Here is a 20,470-nt window from a genome sequence, read left to right as displayed (position 1 = left end):
AGTAAAGGATTAAAATGAACAAATTTGCCCTGCCCAAGTAGCATATATATTTCCATGGGCTCTTTTGGCATTTCTGAAGAGTTTAATGAAAAATTTTTTCATTTCTTTTGAAACTACTCATTTAGTATATTTTTAAGCAATCATAAGTTATTCAGATTAATTAGTAAAATATACAAAAACAACCGATATTAGGAATCACTCATACTTCATTTTTAAATCAAATATACATCCTTTTCATTAGTTTTTACTCTTACACTGGTAATAGGAGATGAAGGTGACTATGGGTCCCATCAGTTTATACTTGAGGCAAGCACTCTACCAATTGAGCTATATCCCCAGCCCTTTGTTTATACTTGAAACAAATATTTGCACGTGCTATATTTCAAGCACCCCTACTGCCTTTATTCTGTTGCCTCTCATTTAACCTTCACAATTCCATCAGATAATTATTATTTCATACTGTAAATGAGAAAGTGAGTTGAAAGAAATTAGGTTATTTGCCCCAAATTACATGGTAATAAGTGGTCAAACTGTCTGTCACACTTCAGAAGAGCCCATGCTACTTCCAGAACTCCAGATTTGACCAACAGTGATTCTAACATGAAGTAATAATCACTAGGATAAGAAACTTGACTGAACTTGACTTTGAGAAGCCTTTGATTCTAAACAATATTACCTATCTTGAAGAACAGGTTATTGCCACTATCCCTCATTCCCATCTTTGAAATACTGTGCACATTCTTTTAAATGAAGCACCATGGAGGCTCCCTTTGAAACAATCATTCTTTTTTCCCCTGAGAGTTCTGAGATCAAAACCTACTCTGTTATCCCACATATTGAATTATCACATAATCATACACTGGGCTATCTAATAAAACTACCTGGGTTCAAGTCCCTGCTCTGACAACAACTGCTGAACGACCTAAGTAAGCAGCCTGACACCTAAGTCTCAGTTGCTTCACCTGTAAAGTGAAGATAACAATACCTATCTCAGCGTTACTAGAATTGAATGAGATAACTTACATAAAACACTAAGAATCAGTGTCTGACTCTTAGAAGAAGCTTTGGACATTCTAAATTAAATTGACAAAATGTTATTTATACAGTCCTCTTGATCTAATAATTTCAAAGTAATATATGAAGAAAAGACAAATGTTAATTTACATCAATTGCTATCTATAACCTAAATGGAATGGGGACATATTTGTTAAATTCACTACTAGTGCTCAATGTTTTATTTTATAAAATGCTGATAAAAAGAGAATAATATAGCCTGTTTGTTTTTTTGTTTTGTTTTGTTTTGTTTAAAAGCATGTTCTTTAGCTGAATCCAGATTATAAACTGCTAATGTTGGCAGAATTTCGCTAATACACATTTAGCAATCATAGAAAAGGAGGAGGAGAATGGGCAAGATTACCTTTTTTATGTTGGGAATATAGAGTGATATATTATGGACTTCCTGCAGAATCTTTTTTTTTTTTTTATTTTACCTGATAGGAACATTGTGAAACAGGAAAAAAAAAAAATACTCTACATGCATGAGTCATTCACTTATATTAGAAAGTTTAAGGAGCAGAGGTCCTTGGGATTGGCATGATAATATAGTTTTTAAAAAAAAAAGTTCTTTCATGATGATTGTTATAGATAGTAACAAAACCAGTGCAAAATGAGTTACCCTGGTACATAGGCAACAAATATATTATCACCAAATGTTCTGATCTTTTAACTATATCTAAGAGAAAGTTAAAGAGTACTTAAAACAGGATAGAAAAATCCAAGTGGTAAGATTCCAAGTGAAGTTTAGTGAGATCAATGCATAGTTTCTACATAGTTGTTTGTACTTCTTCATAGGCAATTTTAAATAATGCATCAACTTCTTTATAGTTATTAAATGAAATAAATACTGTTATCATACTAATTTTTCAAATAACAATCTGTTTATAATACATGTTCATTTTTCATATCATTATTTATTCTTCACATCTCATTTGATGTCTGTAATATTCTATCATGCAGATATAGCATAATTTAATGTGTATCCTTTTGGATAAAATTAATTTAATGTTTTATTGTAAAACTTTCATCAATGAATAAAATAGTAGTTAAATATTTTATAAATCCATTATTAAGCTAAAAGGAAATCAAATTGCTGAGTCAGGTAGACTTTTTTTAGGGGAAAAATTTAATTAAGGTATAATTTACAAATGAGAAAACACAGTTGTTTTCTGTTCACTTTGAAGAAGTGAATTATATACAATTGCCAAAATTTGTAAACCCACCAGAACAAGATATAGAACATTTGCATCACACTAAGAAAGTTACCTAGAGCCCCTTCCCAGCTGATGCCTGCCTGGCCAGTTTCTAATTTCTGTATGCCTTTGGAAACACTTTCTTTCACTATATTATATTCTAGAAAGTTGAGTCATTTATACCTATACAAGGATTGTATGGAATTACTGGTTTCTCCTTACCCTGGGAATTGTGTGTGTGTGTGTGTGTGTGTTGTAGCATAGATTGAAGATATAGATTTACTGATCCTTGCTTATTTCTACCTTATATTAATTTGTATTTCTTTGTTTACTGGCCAAGTTGAACTTTTTCCAATATGTCAACTGATTATTTGTATATCGTTATTGTGGCGGTGGTTGTTAATTGTCTGGTCTGTTATGTTTATATATTTCTTATTTGCCTTATAAAAGCTCTTAAATGTGAAATATTTTGTTGTTGTTTTTGTTCAAAATAGTTTTACCAGTTTGTCATTGCCATATAATTTTCTTATGGAGATTTTTGTTTGTTTTGAACGTGGACTTTTAAATATTTGCATTGCCAAATCTGCCAATATTTTCCTGCATGTTTTCTGCCTTCTATTATTCTTAAGGCCTTCAAAATCCCAAGTCTACATAGTTAAGTCTTTCTCTCAAGTATTTTATATATATATATATATATATATATATATATATATATATATAAAACATTTATTTATTTATTTATTTATTCATTTTTATGTGGTGCTGAGGATCGAACCCAGAGCCCTGTACGTGCTAGGCACGCGCTCTACCATTGAGCCACAACCCCAACCCCTCTCTAGTATTTTTATTGTTTTATTTTTAATTTTCAATTTACATCAAAAACCCACCTGGATTTGATTTGGCATATTAGGTCAATATTATAACTTTTTTTCTTTTTCTAAATTGTTAACCACCATAACTAAATAATCCTGTTTCCCTCACCAGTATCAAATGTGTGCTTTATTATAGAGTGAGAGCTTTATGTATACTTTGGGGTTGGTTTCATTGTTTTACTTTTTTTTACACTGATTTTTTTTCTGCCTATTCCTATGCTTGCTTATTGTAGCAGTATAATACTGTTTAGTATCTGGTAAGGCAAGTTGGACCTTTATTATTCTACATTTATATTTTTAGTTTCAAAGCCTGAGTGGATAATATGCTACATTCTTATTTTCTTGTAGTTATCCACACCTGGAAAAAGCTTAGACAATAGACCATGGAATCAATAAAAAGGCCCCATTATTTAACAGGTGGCCACTACCTGAATTGCAGCCCCAGTGCCAAGAAGGAAATAATTAGTCTTTAGACAAATCCTTCAAAGTAATGGAAAAGATCGCATATGGAAAATAAGTAGCATGAGGAATAAAAAAGAATGAAATCTAGCATGTTTGATTGCCTTTTACTGGTATAGAGGTATATAAGTGTTTTTATGAGAAATTTGATCAGAAGTTTTTCCATTTCCCTACCCACTGACCAAAAACATGAAAGATTAACAAAGTCTCAGAATATGTACCATCTCAATTCCTTCTATTTTATCTGATATGAATCCCCAGGACATGTTTAGGTGGCCATGTAGAAATGCAAGCTACAAATTGCTCTCTCAAAGACTTTGTTACTCTCTAAATTAGCTGCCATTTGAAGTAAGAATATCCCTCCTCTCTTGTATTAATGCAAATAATCAAGTTAAATATATCAATAATATTTAGTTCTTTCTATATAGATAATTCATTTGACCATAATAAGCAACTATTACAATTGAGTGCTGGTTTTTTAGTAGAAATAGAAGTCAAAGTAAGAAGCTAGTATCTACTGAACATTTACAAAGCAAATTTCTTTTAAACCTGTAAGGTAGATATTGTTACTGTGTCCATATTATATGGGCAGAAATAGAGGCACAGATAAGTAACATGGATAAGTTCTCATAGCTAGGAAGTGGTAGAGTTCAGAAATAGCCAATCATGCATGGCTCAGCAGTTTGGTTCTATTTATTTTCAAAGTCATTCTGTCTCATTTGAAATTTTGTATTGTTTACATGTAATATCATCACACTTTATGCTATTTTTTAAAAAAAGCATTACTAGCTTATCTGGTGAAACTTAATGTGTCCACGTTTTCTTAGTATTATATATCAGAGGTTATCCCACCCACGTGACAATTTCTCTGAGATAGCCTGCATATTTTTCATGTCTTCTAATACAGCTGGTTTGTTGTTGATGTTGTTGTTGGTGGTGGTGGTGGCATTAAACTGTCATAGTAAGCCCAAACAAGTGACTCTTAGTCAAAAATTGTCTAGCTCCTTTTAAATCTTGGAAGATATGAAATTTCATCTCTCTCATGTGTTAGTCCCTGTATTATTTGAAGGATTAAAATTCAGAAAGTTATTTTAAAAACTTCTTTAACTTAAACAAGAAGCTCTTGCCACATTTATTCATAATTTTTCAGAGGAATATAAATAGTAAAGTGACTATGAGAATGGGATTTGGAGTCAGACCTGAATTTCAACCCCAGCTTGAAAACTCACTAGCTTTGTGATCTCAAGAAAATTACACAACTTTTCCAACTCTGTTCTTCAAAGTGTAAACTGAGGATAATAATAGCACCTTTTTGATAGGTCAGGTTATGGATTAAATGAGATGCAATTTTAAGGATTATTGTAGGGTGTCTGAAACAATCCATGCTCTACAAATGTTCTATTGTTCTCATCTTTGTTGTCATTGTTATTTTTAAAATTTAACACTGTCAGTTGATCGATCAAGATACTGATTGGAATTTGTACCATTTCTATAATGTTTGTCCATTTTTACAGTCTTTTCTTCATTCATAATTATTCATAGTGGTCAGTGTTAGTTTAGTGTCTATCATGATTCTCACATTCTGAGATAAAAGAAATTTGAATTTTGATATTTTTTTCAGTGACTAGTAATGCCTCCATTAATGAAATGTTGGTTTTTTCCTTGAGGCTAATACTTAAAAAAAAAAAAAAAAAAAAACTTGGGCAAAGCACATATGAAGGAATAACCTATAAAACAGAATATCATTACTTTGTAGAACATAGAATTATAAGCTCAGTGTAATATAAATGTTTTTATTCCATCCCTCTCTCTTAGCCAAGTTCTAAGGTAGTGATAAAATGAAGCAAAGGAATATGATTCTCCTGTTAGTGTTCATTTTATACAGGACTATAAATAGTGCTTCAAGAAAACCAATGTGGTTCTTTATAAATAGGATTTTGTCCAAGTTGCTGACCTGGAATGGTGATTGTTTTAATTCTGAGCTGTATAGCTGTTAGTCCCTGAAGTCACCTGTTTTTTTGTTTTGTTTTGTTTTGTTTTTTCCTGGATAAAAAAAGAAGCTCTTCTGTATTCTCTGTGCTTTCATATGATTTGCCCTAAAATAAGTTTCTATCACATTAGAGAAGCTTTCTTTGTTCACAATCTGAGAGACAGGCAGCCAGCCATGTGCCCAGGCTGATTACCAGTCCTTTTTGATTTCGAACTCCATCGAACACATCTATGTTGTGCTATTACTCCACTGGCCATAGATTACATATTATTAGCTAAGCGGTTGGTTAAACCCCAGGCAGGTGTAAGAATACATATGACAGATTTATTCTGGAAAATTTCTTAAATCTTTCCACCTGTGCCCTGCTGAGTGTTAAGCATATTAGATAGTCAAGAAAGCCAAGAAACTGTATTCCCCTATTTCTGGAGATATTTTGAAAATTACATCTTTCACATTTAGTCCAACAATACTCATTATTTACCAAAGACATTCTGTAACATAAGGATTTTTTTCCTTAACTGAGCAAAACAAAGACATTTTTTAGAGTTGGCTTTTCAAAACCCCAAACTGAGGGGGCAATATTAACATTCCTTTAAAATTCAGAACAAAGGAGGTTTTTTCCATGTAGTGGTGAACTGTAAAAGAAAATCCATTGGTTTTCATCTTTTTTTTTTTTCTTTTTCCAAAGGTCTGTGTCTATTTTTCTTTTTGCTTGACTTTTCAAATGTTCTATTTTCCTATCCTTGTTTTTGTTTGCTCAAGTATTTTAATTTTTTGCTCCTATTTTTTCCTGTCAATTTTTAAATCTCTCTTCTGATTTTTTTGTTTGTGCTTTTTAAACATTTCTGTCTGCATTTTCTCTGCTGCTTTTAAGCTATTGTCTCTGTTGTCTCTTTAAGAAATTCTTCCTTTGTCTTTACTTTTCTTTCTTGATTTCTTTTCTTCCCTTGACCTCTCCTTTTTCTCAGTCATCTCTCTCCTGTACCACCTGCTCTGCTAGACGTGAACAGTATCACTGACCTCATTTTTCTTAGGATTTTTTTTTAATATACATTGATCTCTAGACTCATTCATGTTTTGTCTATCTGTCCCTCTCTCTTCATATGAGCTACTATTTTTGCTGTTCTCTACTTAATGTTGAAAAAAGATTTACACCTTTCTTTTTCACATGTGCTGGTTCTTAAACCCTCTACTATCTAATTCCTATAGATGCTTTGAACATGTGTGAAAAGAGAGCCCTAAGTTACTTGTAATTACTGATGGAGAAAGCCCTAAGATTAAAAATTCATAAGGTTTTTACCCATGAATTACATTTTGATAGTAAAAATGAAGAAGTGAAACCATACAATCAATGTTTCTAAACATTCTAGAAATCATAAGAAAATGTCAAAAAATTTTAAACAAAAAAACCATTCATATGCTAAATAGTAGCGAAAATATGAACTGAGAATAACAGAAGAAAAATGGTTATGATATTTGGGTTAATAATGTTATTCTTTATATATCTGGTTTAATTCACTTGAAGTGAATCTTAGAGTTTGTGATTTTTGAATTAGTTGTGCTTTCTTAGCACAACTATTATAATAAGCACCAAATGTTTGTTAGCATAGTTATCAAATTCTCTAAAAACTATTTTGATACTTATTTTCCACTAGCCGCAAAAGTACCTATAAAAGTATCAGTTGTATTTAGGCTTCCAGATTTCCTAGGCTGTAAACTAGAACTCTGACTTCACTTGGTAGCTAACTCTATGATCTTTGATGGCTTTCCTTCAGGAGATTATCTGTAAAATGGAATAGAGAAAATTAAACTACTTGCATATATAAAAATCCAAGACTATCTACCAAAAGTTCTCACAGTTCATTATTTTAGCCAGTTACAAAATAAATAACAAAAGTCAATAATTGCTCAGAAATAACCACTTAAAATCAGAATATTCTTAAAAGAATCTAATTTGACAAATATAAATTATCTAGAAATAAATAAATAATTTTCAGAACCTTTATGTAAATGAATAAAATTGCACACTATTATGGAAAAAGATATACTATGTTTCTAAAATAGTTCTTACTTTATAAAAACCAAGTTACTTCAGAATTATTCTATAAACCTAATATAATCCAAATAAAAATACCAGTAGAAAGAAAGAGAAGAGGAATAAAAATAGCCAAGAAAATTTTAAATAAAAAGAATAAGAGAGGGCTGGGGGTGTAGCTTAATGATAGAGCATTTGCCTAGCATGCAAACTCTTGGGTTAGATCCCTAGCACCACCAAAAAGAATAAAGGAAGTCACCGTGCACTCCTTTGGTGTACGTTTTGCACAGTGACTTCCTTCTAAAGAGGACAATGTAGAAGACAGGAGAAAAGAGTAACAATACAGTGGAAACACACAAGAGGCACTACCTCAGCAAGGTGATTAAGGTTCACATTAGCAATCATAATTTCTGCTGATATTGTCTACCCTAGATATAATGTGATGAAAATATACTTTAATGGCTCTTTATATCTGGGATCTTGCTTCCAGTAACACATAAACCATCATGAGAGAAATATTAAATTGCAGTGGTGAAGCATTCTGATAAATACCAGTATGCTTCAAAAGTGCCAAGATGATTTTTTTTAAAAAGGAAATTTTGATAAATTGCCACAGCTGAGAATAACCTAAGGAGACATGACAAGTAATGAATGAGATCCTGGAACAGAAAAAAAAAGGACATTAGGTAAAAACAAAGTATGTTAGTGTGCTGAGACTGCTATATAACAAGATAACACTGATTGGCTGACTTTGATAACAGACATTTATTTTCTCACAGTTCTTTAGGCTGGAAGTTCAAGAACAAGATGCTGACCAGGTTGAATCCTGGTGAGGCCTCTCTTCTAGGCTTTCAGATAACCACCTTCTCTGTGTCCTCATAATGACCTTTTCTCTGTACATAAGTGTTCCTGGTGTCTCTTCCTCTTCCTATAAAGACATGAGTTCTGTTAAATTAGAGGTCCACCTTTATTACCTCATTTAAACTTAACTACCTCCATTAAAGAAAGGCCCTATCTCCAAATATAGTCATTCACACTAGAAGTTGCGGCTCCTACATAAGAATTTTGCAAGGATACAGTTCAATCCAAAGCACTTAGGAAATCAAAATAAACTATGTGCTTTACTTAATAATAACATCTATATTGGTTCATGAAGTATAACAAATGTACCATATTAATATAGATGATAATAATATAGGAAACTGGTTTTGAGGTAAGCAGGAACTCTCTGTTCTATTTGCTCAATTTTTCTGTTTATCTACACTTGTTCTAAAAATAGTCTATTAAAAATAAATTTTGAGAAACGTGTAAAGGTAAAGGTATTCACTATAAAGTTATAATAATTAAAACAATGAGTCACCACTGTACAGAGTAGATTATTCAGTAAATGAAGTTGAGACAATGAGGTAGCCATTTAGGGAAAATAATTAAATTAGAACTGTATCTGGCCCAACATACTAAAATAATCTTCTCACTTGATTAATGATTAACAAATAAAAAAAAAAGAACTGTGATAGTGACAGGTGAAAATATAGATGAATATTTACCTGGTCTTGATGTGGGGAAAGACTTAAGTATGACCTTAAAGACAGCCCATAAAGAAGAGACTGCTTGCTATGACTAAAAAATTGTGAAGTTATGTGGAAGAAAATAAAAAGAGAAGAGAAGGATAGAGGGAATAAGACAGGAAATACATAGAGGAAGCTCCACTAAAACAAAATTAAAGGGCAAATTACAAGCTCGGAAAGATATTTGTAATTTAAGTGATAAAAGGGGATTTACATTTATAACACAGGTAACATTCTCACAACTCTATAAGGAAAATATTAATGTGCTGTTTTTTAATGGTCAAAAGACACAAACATACATGTCACAAATAGCCAAAAACACGAAAACAAAATCAATTTTACTGGTAATCATAGCAAAATAAAGTACCTTATTCAGGACAGTATGAATGAATATGTATAACCTTTCTGAAGGACAGTCAGACCATATTAATCAAGAGACTAAAAATTGTATAAGTCTTTAAGAATTCTAATTATAGGAATTTATCCTAAATATTAGTAGAGATTCTCTATTACAAATGATAGAAATCGCTTCTAAAATGGGAAAATTGGTAGTATGGGAAACTTCAGGATAAAGCTTGGGCATGGATGGACCAGAGAGTTCCACCAAAGTCAAGTACTTTTTTTGTTAGTTTGTTTCCTGGCTCCATTTTCATTTCTGTGGTCTCTTCTGTAGCCAGGCTTCCCCAGGGTGGCAAAGATGACCTCCAGAAGCTCTGGGTTTATATTTCCATTATACTAACTAACCTGTGTAGTTAAAAAAAAAAAAAAAAGTACCTGAGCCAATTCTGTTTGCCCTTCCTGAGTTCAAATGTCCATGCTGTGATTCAATCACTGGTTATTCTGGGAAGTACTATCCCATGTGTCCCCTTACTAGGATGAGGATGGAAAGCATCATCATCCCACCCCAACTACCTGGACTGAGAGTGGAAAAGAATTGTTTCTGAAAGGAAATAAAGGACTATGTAGATGCTTCCTACAATTAAGAAAATTCAAATATTGAGTCACATGGATTTTATTCACAGCATTTTTTGTAAAGGTGAAGATTTGAACAAAAGTTTTATAATAAGGGATTGATCTTAATTATATGATCCAGTGCTAGACAATTAATAAAATTATATATAGTTATCTACATAAAAAGATAATTGTGGTATAGTCAGATAGGAAAATCAAGTAATAAAATGTATGCATTCTTATCCTGTATGTGTGTGTGTATGTAAATATACATGCATGTACATATAGATACACACAGAAAAATGTGAAGGAAGTGATGTGCCTGTGTATTTTCAATAGTTATTGATGAACCATGGAAATATAGGTATTTATTTTATCTTGTTTTTCCTTTTTGTCTTAAAAAGGAAAATTACCTACTGGGCAAAAAGCAAAACACAAAAGCATTGAATGTGTATTACCTATTGTAATACACTTTGAAAGGGGTATGCAATATCATAGAATACCAAATTATAAAAAAATGATAAATGTGTAATACATATGTACACCATTATGGACTGAAACGTGCCCCCCAAAAAAAAAATTTCATATGTTGAAGTTCTAGCCAATATGGCAGTATTTGGAGGTAGGACCTTTGGGAGCTGGTTAGATGTAGATGAAGTCATGAGGGTGAAAACCCAAAATGAGATTGGTGTCCTCATAAGAAGAAGGGACCAAAGCACTCCCTCTGTCTCTCCACTCTTGTACTGAGGAAAGTCCATGTAAGGACACAGCAAAAACTATAGCCATCTGCAACCCAAGGAGAGAGTCCTCACCAGGCAGATACTCGCCCTGCTTGATCTTGTACTTCTGTATTCAGCACTGTGAGAAAATAAATTCCATTGTGTAAGTTACCTAATCCATGGTATTTTGTCATGGCAGCCAAACCTAGTAAGGCACATACACAAACTACAATATAAGTGGTAGTAAATATTTGAACCACTCTTCACCATTTGCAAAGACCTTTTGAAGGCATGATGTTTGATCCTCATGCTAACCACAATGAGATAAATAGGGAGCACCTTACCATCCCTTCTTCACAGATGCGGGGGAAAGAGACCTGAGAAGCAATGTGACTTTCCTCTAGTCACAATTAATGACCAAATTGTAACTCCAAACTCAGGTCTTCTGACTTCAATCCACAAAGGTTTCCATAGAAATTCAAAGGCAGGAGCAGGTCCTGAGGCCCAGAGTAGTCAGAAAAGACTCTTGGGAGGAAATGGGGATTAAACTGGGGCTTGAAAGAACCAGGCACATTCATCAGGGAGCCGGAGGTGGTACAGTGTTCCAGAAAAGTGACACTCAAAAAGTATGTACAGCCCATCCCTGATACAGAGAAGTGTGGTCTTTTCAAAGAATCAAACATGAGCAACAGTTAAAAATTGTTTTGTCTTGCTGAAATTTTTATTTAAAAGCAAAAAAGACTGTTTTTGCTTTTCAAGTACAAGCCGCCTTTCAAGCCACCCCTCAAAAAACTTAAACCAGATCATTTAAGTTTGTGATCCATAGTTCCACAGAATGACAAACTTAGGGAATAACCAGGAGCTGTTTAGTTGGGTTTCTTAAGAATTTTAACTTAATAGAGAAATGAGAAGCTGTCAACACAGTACACAAATTATATGTATGACAAATTATGTGTATGCTGTTCACAGAGAGCACCAAGGTCTTTCAACCCACATAGGGAAAGGCTGTCTGAGGACAATGTGTGCATTTTCCCCCTACTTCAAAGCTAAGCAGACCAAAGACAATGTTAATCTTTAAGCAGTTTAACTGACCTGTTTGAGAAAGATAAGTGCTGGATTTGCACAGCACAAATTTAGTGTTGGTGGAAATACCTTGTGGTTGTTTTTGAATACTGTCCTATTCTCTGGTGTTGTAGAATTTTAAAGGTGAGTTGCCTGCTGGGAAAACCAGAGGTCTGTAAAGATAATTGCTAAGTAATTTGGAATTACATATAGATACTATCAAGGAGAAACATGAACAAAATAAGAATTCTAGCCAAAGATTTTGGAGGTGACTGCCTTCCCAGAAACATTTACTTATTCGCAAGCATTTATTGAGAATCTTCTTCCAAACATTACTGAATGGTGCCAGATACAAAGTCCAATAAGACAGAGCCACCATTCTTAAGCACACCTGTGGCCCATTGAGGGTGACAGCATGAGGAAGACTAAACCAGAATGAAATTCAGGGATCCAGGAACCCAGAAGAGAGTCTTTATGCTGGCAGAGAAACAGCAGACCAGCCAGGAGAGGATAAGGGTGCTGCCTCAGGGGGAGGGAGGGGGGGAGTTTATGGTAAGTAGAGAGGCAGCAAGGAGGCAGGAGAGTGCAAGTAAATTGAAATGTCTGGAAGTTAAGATGTGATGGGGAAGGTGATGCTAAGGGAAACGAAAGCCAAATTATAGAAGCGACAAAAGAAATTTAAGTCTCCTTATGTAGACAGTGGAGTCACCAAAGGATTTAAACCACGGTAGGGAGTATGGCTTGATTTGCTGCATTTTTGAAAAACACATAGAGCAGAAAAGACCTGGATATCCTCATAGACCACAGGCAATCCTTAGTAATTTGATGCCTGAGAGGAGATTGTCAGACATCATCCCCACAGGGCAGGCCATTGCCCTTGGTTCTGCCCTCTTTGGACCTCTAGCTGAATGGAATCTTATGTGGCACCCTAATTTTAGGAAGAACAAGGAGAAACTGGGGCTGAGGTTCTAGAAAGCAGTGACTTAAGGCAATAATGGAATAAAAATTTATAGCGGAAATTAATGTTTTATTTCTAAGTAACGTTTTTCCCAAAGATGTACCCACAGGTCTCAGGACATTTTGGGACTTCTCTTTTGGAATTGCTCTAAAGGCTAGACTGGGAGCCACACAAGTAATTGTGTGCTGCATTTTGAAAATTTTCTAGTACAGGATAAGCACTACCCAATCTGATTTTTTTATCTTCCTTTCTGCATCTAGCACTGAATTAGCATTTGACTTATTCCCAAAATGAAATCCATCTTCATAGAATGGAAGTTTGCTACCTCCGAAGACATTCAAGAAAGTACCTAGGCAACAATGTACCAGCTCCAAGTTTCTTAACCCTCAGTCTTGGAAATTGCCTATGAAATGGGCTGGGGGTGTAGTTCATTGGGAAACTCCTTACTTACATACGTGACACACTGAGTTTGATTCCCCATCACCACAAAAAAAGGAAGAGAAAGAGAGGTGGAGGGAGAAGGAGGAAGACAGGAAAAGAGGAAGATAATATCTTTCTACTCCATCATCCTGTTTATTGTGGATGCTACCAGAGAATATGGGAAAGCTTTTGGTAGACCACTGTCAGTAGATGCTCTGTTTGTTGTTTTACACTTTGTAGGCAATTCCAAAATGTGTGTCTGCCATGTTATGGTGTCATTGTGTTCTCACTAGTAGAAAATTTACTTCAGGCGAACAGGGCCTGGGTCCTGCTGATCTTTGTATCACCAGTATCTAGTATTTGCCTTGCCTATAAAAAGCCCTCAGATGGTGAATGGAAGCTTGGCATTCATAGTTTTTAAATCTACCCAGGTGATTTTAACATGCAACCTACATGTTAAAACTACACTTTAAGAAGCATTGCGTTAGGGCTGGGGATGTAGCTCAAGCGGTAGTGCGCTCACCTGGCATGTGCGCGGCGCTGGGTTCGATACTCAGCACCACATAAAAATAAAGATGTGTCCTCCGAAAACTAAAAAATAAAAAAAAAAAAAGAAGAAGCATTGCTTTAGGGCTGGGGTCGCAGCTCAGTGGTAGAATGCTTGACTAGCATGTATGAGGCACTGGGTTTGGTTCCCAACACTGCATGTAAGTAAATAAATAAAAATAAAAGGTCTATGAACAATTAAAATATAATTTAAAAAAAAAAAAAACATTGCACAATGGTGCATGCTGGTAATCCCCATAACCTGGGACACTGAGTTGGGAGGATCGCAAGCTCGAGACCAACCTCAGCAACTTAGCAAGGCCCTAAGCAACATAGTTGAGATCCTGTCTCCAAAAAATATAAAAAGTGCTGGGGATGTTAAGCACCTCTAAGGGAAGGAAGGAAGGGAGGGAGGGAGGGAGGGAGGGAGGGAGGGAGGAAGGAAGGAAGTTTTAAAAAAACAATAAAATCCTCTCTCCAGTTCTACATTAGGTTCCATAGGAGATGGAAAAGAACATGAGGTATTCTCGTACTGTAGTCTATCAAAAAATGAAAGCTTGCCATCTGATATGAATGCAGTGTAAAAGCAACTACCAGTATGTGCTGAGCTGTGAGAGGTCATGAAAAGATGTACTTGAGACTTTCTGCAGTCTGGTAGATGGTTTAGAGAGTTTGTCATTAAAATAAAAGACTGCCCTTCCCACAAAATGAGGTCAAGTGTTAGCTTAGCAAACCGTCTAGTACCAGGCAGCAGTCTTGGCCAGCATAAGCAATCTGAAGGCTTCATTCCCATCACAGATCACTATGCTGGGCATTGGGAATATATCTATGAACAAGGCTCAGACCATCTCAGACAACTGACAATCTGTTCACAATTCAGTAAACAAGCAATTACTAAATGGTGAGAGTTAATGAAAAGAAACAAAGTAAGTTTGGTGAGATAGGAAGCAACCAGTTGTTAGAAAGTTTTAAGGATCAAACTGAAGTATTTCAGTATAATATAATAGCCAGTTATTCCCATTGAAAGAAATGCTATAAAAGAAACTTATTAGAAATATTATTTTAGAGCTTTTGGAAGAATTTGGGAAGGGAGCAATAGTACAAATGTAGAACAATTAGGATACCTGCAATAAAGATCATAAATATTAAAGTTTCTTTCAAAAGGGAAAAAATGTTCCTAAATTATGATGACTTGGAAATGAGATGGAGTGGTATATTCCCTATGAACAGAGAGCTGTTACATTATATCAGCATAAATAAATGCATATCAATCAAGTGAATTGCTAATACTGGAATTCTATATTGGGATGTTTACTGTATGTCTGAGAATCAGGTCCCCTTTTTCATTCCCCATTGATATTAATTATAATCATAATCTATTTCAAAGTTGAGTGAGGAATGAAAAATTGTTTACTTTTGTTTATAATTTTTCAGTTCCATATCAAGAAAAAGAAAAACTTACAACCTCTAAGTAAGTAGTAAGTCTCCTTCTTTCTGAAACACACTATGGTCAATGTTTTTGAGACTCTGAACCTGTGTTAAAATATTTATTAATCAGAACTAAATTTTTGTCTTTGCCTTCAGAAATTGAGCAAGTTCTAAAATATTTATGTGTAAATAATTAGTGTGTAATTAATTCCAAAGAATTCACTGCCTTTATTAGATCAATTCTATGACCACCACAGAGTGGATAGTATTGTTATTAGGACATACAAGATTGTAAACTACCAGACCCTTGTACTCGAATTAAGTCTGTGTTCTCAGGCTTCATGCAAATCCTCAAAGGAGACCATGAAGTGTGGGCATGCTTTCAATTCCTTCAGTCTATGATTTATGGAGGCATGTAGGTCAGGAGTTTCTATGCTGAAAATCATAATAACTGTTTTGTTTGCCTTTTTTAGATGAAGTGACCAAAGCATGTTGAAAGATAAATGGGTGAAGCATTTTGACTATGCTTTTATTCCTATTAAATATTATTGCTGAGTAACCATCCATGCTAAGTATTATGATATTAATCTGAAGTAGTTTGTAAACTGATAGCTCCTTCTTTCCTTTGGGATTAGGTTTGTTATTAATCAAAATGTTGGATTTGTTTAGTACAGTGGTGTATGAAACAAACAGTTGAAACAGACAGCTCCTTTAATTTACGACTTTCTGTTTTTTCAAGTTTATAAGAAAATCTGTTTCTTCTTGTAGACTTTAGGCTGTTGTTCACATGTCTTAATTTCATTTCTCATACCAGAGCCAGCTAAATCCAATAGCTGCAGATACTCTTATGGCATAGAAAGGAGGAAGGTGCCTTTGTATGTTTTCAATCGACTAAGTCTGGTAAAGTCATTTTTGAAGCATGGAAGTTTCTGCTAGAAATGAGTATTTCAGAAAAATCTATATGTTGGTGCAGAGAATGGGATCATTTTTAAAACAGAAAGATCTATATGTGGAAAGGTATTAATAAGTTCACTCGGATAATAGGGTTTTTTAATACCAGTATTGAATAAAACTCTTTTAAACACCGTGTGATTCCAGCAACTTCCTGATGTTGGCCTAAATACCAACAGCACCTTTAAGAACTTGGAAAGCTACAAAGAACTTACTGAAATGCAACATAGGAGTTTGGGCTCCCCTGATGTCTGGTAAAGGACCTTCACAGGACAGTCTTGGCACTCTTCTAAACTTGTTTCCCTTTGGTAGTAATACACTTCATACTTTGTAGGGAATGCAGTATAGATTGTAAGAAGTGTTGTAGAAAACCCCATCCCTGAAAAGGGTACACTTGTACATTGCTGGTGGGACTGCAGATTGGTGCAGCCAATTTGGAAAGCAGTATGGAGATTTCTTGGAAAGCTGGGAATGGAGCCACCATTTGACCCAGCTATTCCCCTTCTCGGTCTATTCCCTAAAGACCTAAAAAGAGTATGCTACAGGGACACTGCTACATCGATGTTCATAGCAGCACAATTCACAATAGCAAGACTGTGGAACCAACCTAGATGCCCTTCAATAGATGAATGGATAAAAAAAATGTGGCATTTATACACAATGGAGTATTACTCTGCATTAAAAAATGACAAAATCATAGAATTTACAGGGAAATGGATGGCATTAGAGCAGATTATGCTAAGTGAAGCTAGCCAATCCCTAAAAAACAAATGCCAAATGTCTTCTTTGATATAAGGAGAGTAACTAAGAACAGAGTAAGGTCGAAGAGCATGAGAAGAAGATTAACATTAAACAGGGATGAGAGGTGGGAGGGAAAGGGAGAGAGAAGGGAAATTGCATGGAAATGGAAGGAGATCCTCAGAGTTATACAAAAGTACATACAAGAGGAAGTGAGGGGAAAGGGAAAAATAATACAAGGGGGACAAATGAATGTCAGTAGAGGGGGCAGAGAGAGAAGAGGGGAGGGGAGGGGAGGGGAGGGGGGATAGTAGAGGATAGGAAAGGCAGCAGAACACAACAGACACTAGTATGGCAATATGTAAATCAATGGATGTGTAACTGATGTGATTCTGCAATCTGTATATGGGGTAAAAATGGGAGCTCATAACCCACTTGAATCAAAGTGTGAAATATGATATATCAAGAACTATGTAATGTTTTGAACAGCCAACAATAAAAAATTAAAAAAAAAAAAAAGAAAACCCCATCCCTGTTATCTGAAACAAAATGCTAAATATATTTCTTAACTATGAAGAGTTATGCATTCTTTTTTTTTTCCCACTCAGTACTGGGAATCTAACCCAGGGCCTAACACATGCTAGACAAGTACTCTACTATAGAGCTATGTCCCCAATCCTTTTTTTTGCCCCCTCTTTTTCTTTTTCTAAGTTGCCCAGGTTGGCCTTGAACTTGCAGTTCTCCTGCCTCAACCTCCCAAGATTTTAGGCACATTCTTTCCATGCAAAGTAGTTGCAAATTTTTTTAGTGCTTTTAAAGTCAGGACTTATTTCCGAGTTGACATAAGCTCAGAAGCACCTATTTGAAAGTGACTGTTACTGATTGGCTGGCCTTCAGATGCACTTCACAGGAGTGAGTCTGCCACTGATTGGCACAAGACTGGCTGATTAGTTGGCTTTCAGAGGTGTATTTACTGGAATGAGTTGTCACTGATCATTTAGACCTAGATGAGTCATTATTAATTGGTTGAGTTCAGTTTAACTGTTTCCAACTGGTTGTAATGGTTATTCATTACCATAGCAATGGAAGAATCCACCTTTTTCTAGGAATTGGAGATTGTTTTACTTTCAGAAGCTAATACTGAAACACTGTAGGAAATTGAAAGTACTAGAAAATCAGACACTGAGGAATTCATCTAAGTGTACAATAGTGTTAAGATGCATTTTCTAAGTAAGGGTATTTACTAAAGCAACAGAAGTTTAAAAAATCAGCGCTCATGGGTGACATACATGTTCGTGTATTGAGAACAGTTATGAAATTTGATGCAAATAATATTAATATAAAATATAAAAATGTAAATGTGATTTACCTCATTTTGTAAAGTAGATTCTAGGTCATCCACATACCACTCATACTCACTGCATTCTGATAAGCCTCCTCAAGTGGAATAGAAGGTGTGGGAATGGCACAGAAGCTTCAACTTGTCAGCCCTTCAGCAGCTCCTGAACCCTTAGAAATGGTAGCATCACGAATATTGTAGCACTTTATTTCCGTCCCAATATCTCTGTTAGGCTTCTTCAAAATCTGGGTATATCCATAGGAGTTTGACACACAAATAAATGCCACTCGTCTTTTGTGCTACTATGCGGGGCGGGGGAATAGGGGATCTTTGCTAGCATCTACTGCCCAAATCTCTGCTTGTAAAGTAAAAGAAATTAATATCATATTTGGGTTTCATCTGAGAATTACAATGGTATATACAGAATATTAACCCTATAGGCAGCTTAGTTCTATCTGCTGGGATGAAGAGACATGCATGTGGGATGGTTTTGTTTAACTAGAAGGAAAAAAACTTAACAGTTTTTTTGCTTATATAAAGATTGAACTTTTCTCTTCCCAAATTCATTCAACTGCCTAGAAATCTGTTCTTTTGACTTCCCTGTTTATTCCTGACACCTTCTACTGGGGGCATATCTAGTAACTTACACAGTTCCCTGCTACTAAGGATAGCCAGCTTATGACCACTTAGGATTCAAGTACATGTTGATACCTTAAGACCAGTAAGCATTTGTTAAAGTAGGAAAACAGGATGGTTAGATTTGTTGTAATCAATGGTAAAAGGAGAAAATAAGTCCGGGTAGTTATGCCATAAGTTTGATTTTCATTTTATGAAAAAAAAAAAATATTAACCTAGCTACTCCCCAGAAAAGACAGTCATAACATTTGAATATCACTTATATTTTCATAATGTGTCCCCTAATATTGACCCATTGAACTACTGAAAACAAAACAAAATCAGATAGAACTGATTTATTATCTAGCATTTTGCTCTTCAACCTGGCTCGATCTGGTTTAGTGAGTGTGCTTTTCAAAGGAAGCAGAGTTCTTTGAGCATGGTTTGAAGAATACTTTGGGTTAAAACTCTTTTTAACCTCTTGCTAGGAGAGGAACTTCAAGTAAAGACCATGGCAGAGACACTCACTACTAGAAATACAAGCCAGTGGAACAAACTCTGAGCATGTTTTTCAAATTTAAGTGTTTTCTGAGAAGTTGCTTTCCATGCAGTATAAGCACCAGTAAACAATAACTCTGTCTTGGTATTCCATACCCTTATAGCTCATTGTGCTGGTGATAGTGGAGTGTAGAATTTCTACTTTCAGTTCTCATACCAAAATCACTGAACCCTCTCTTTCCTTTAGGATGTCACATGTACTTCAGTTTGAGGATAAAAGCAGAAAAGTAAAAGATGCAAGCATGCAAGACTCAGACACATTTGAAATCTATGATCCTCGGAATCCAGTGAATAAAAGAAGAAGGGAAGAAAGCAAAAAGCTGATGAGAGAGAAAAAAGAAAGAAGATAAAATGAGAGTAATGATAACCAGAACATGCTGGAAAGGTACCTGCAATAAATGGCCTTGTAGTGGCCATTGTTCCCAACAGCATCAATTAGGGGTGTGAAAGTATTTTTGAACCTATTGTCTGGTTTTAGAAAAGGATTATCTTGTTTGGTAAATTGTGGAATGATGTAAGCAAATGTTTTTGGTTACTGGTACATGCTTTTTTCCTAATTGACCTTTTATATTGTTAAATCTGAAATAAAATCTGTTTCTTTCCAGTTTATACCTTAAGCATTTGCAAACTGTACAAACTTGTTTAAACCCTTTTTCCCTGAAATATGTGAAGGCTTTCTCTTCAAGATTTTTTTTTTATAAGAATTTCTTGCAGAAAAAATATTTGAGGGAAACCTCCCTGGCCCTAACATTGGAATATAACTTAAAAACTGTAAAATATAATAAAAATAATATAAATATCAGTGGAATGTTTTGCATACAAATATCTAAAAAATAGCCAAACCTGTAAATCTCAGTAGCTTCATATGTTAAATCTTGAGGAACCCTCAAATGAATGTTCACACCTCCATCTAGGCCAACACCCAGGTTTTATGGATGCAGTCAAGACTAACACTCTACCTACTGTCAGCCAAGTTCACCAAACACCCCAGGCTGACACCATGCCACCTGCT

At 34.8% G+C, this 20,470-nt stretch overlaps 1 protein-coding gene across 1 annotated transcript in view; it reads left to right on the top strand.

Annotated features, from left to right (window-relative positions):
• The window catches only part of Cwc27 (CWC27 spliceosome associated cyclophilin), a 225,010-nt gene extending 204,750 nt beyond the window's left edge, over positions 1-20,260 (top strand). The window contains exon 14 of the mRNA XM_027951600.2: positions 19,646-20,260. Coding sequence (XP_027807401.1) covers positions 19,646-19,808 — 163 coding nt within the window. The 3' untranslated portion in view covers positions 19,809-20,260. The remainder of the gene's footprint in view (positions 1-19,645) is intronic.
• Positions 20,261-20,470: the final 210 nt, after the last annotated feature.

The sequence above is a fragment of the Marmota flaviventris genome, chromosome 5 (genome assembly GCF_047511675.1).
Source record: "Marmota flaviventris isolate mMarFla1 chromosome 5, mMarFla1.hap1, whole genome shotgun sequence".
Taxonomy (NCBI): domain Eukaryota; kingdom Metazoa; phylum Chordata; class Mammalia; order Rodentia; family Sciuridae; genus Marmota; species Marmota flaviventris.
Note: the sequence above shows the minus strand (reverse complement) of the source record. Positions and strands in the feature narration are given on the sequence as shown.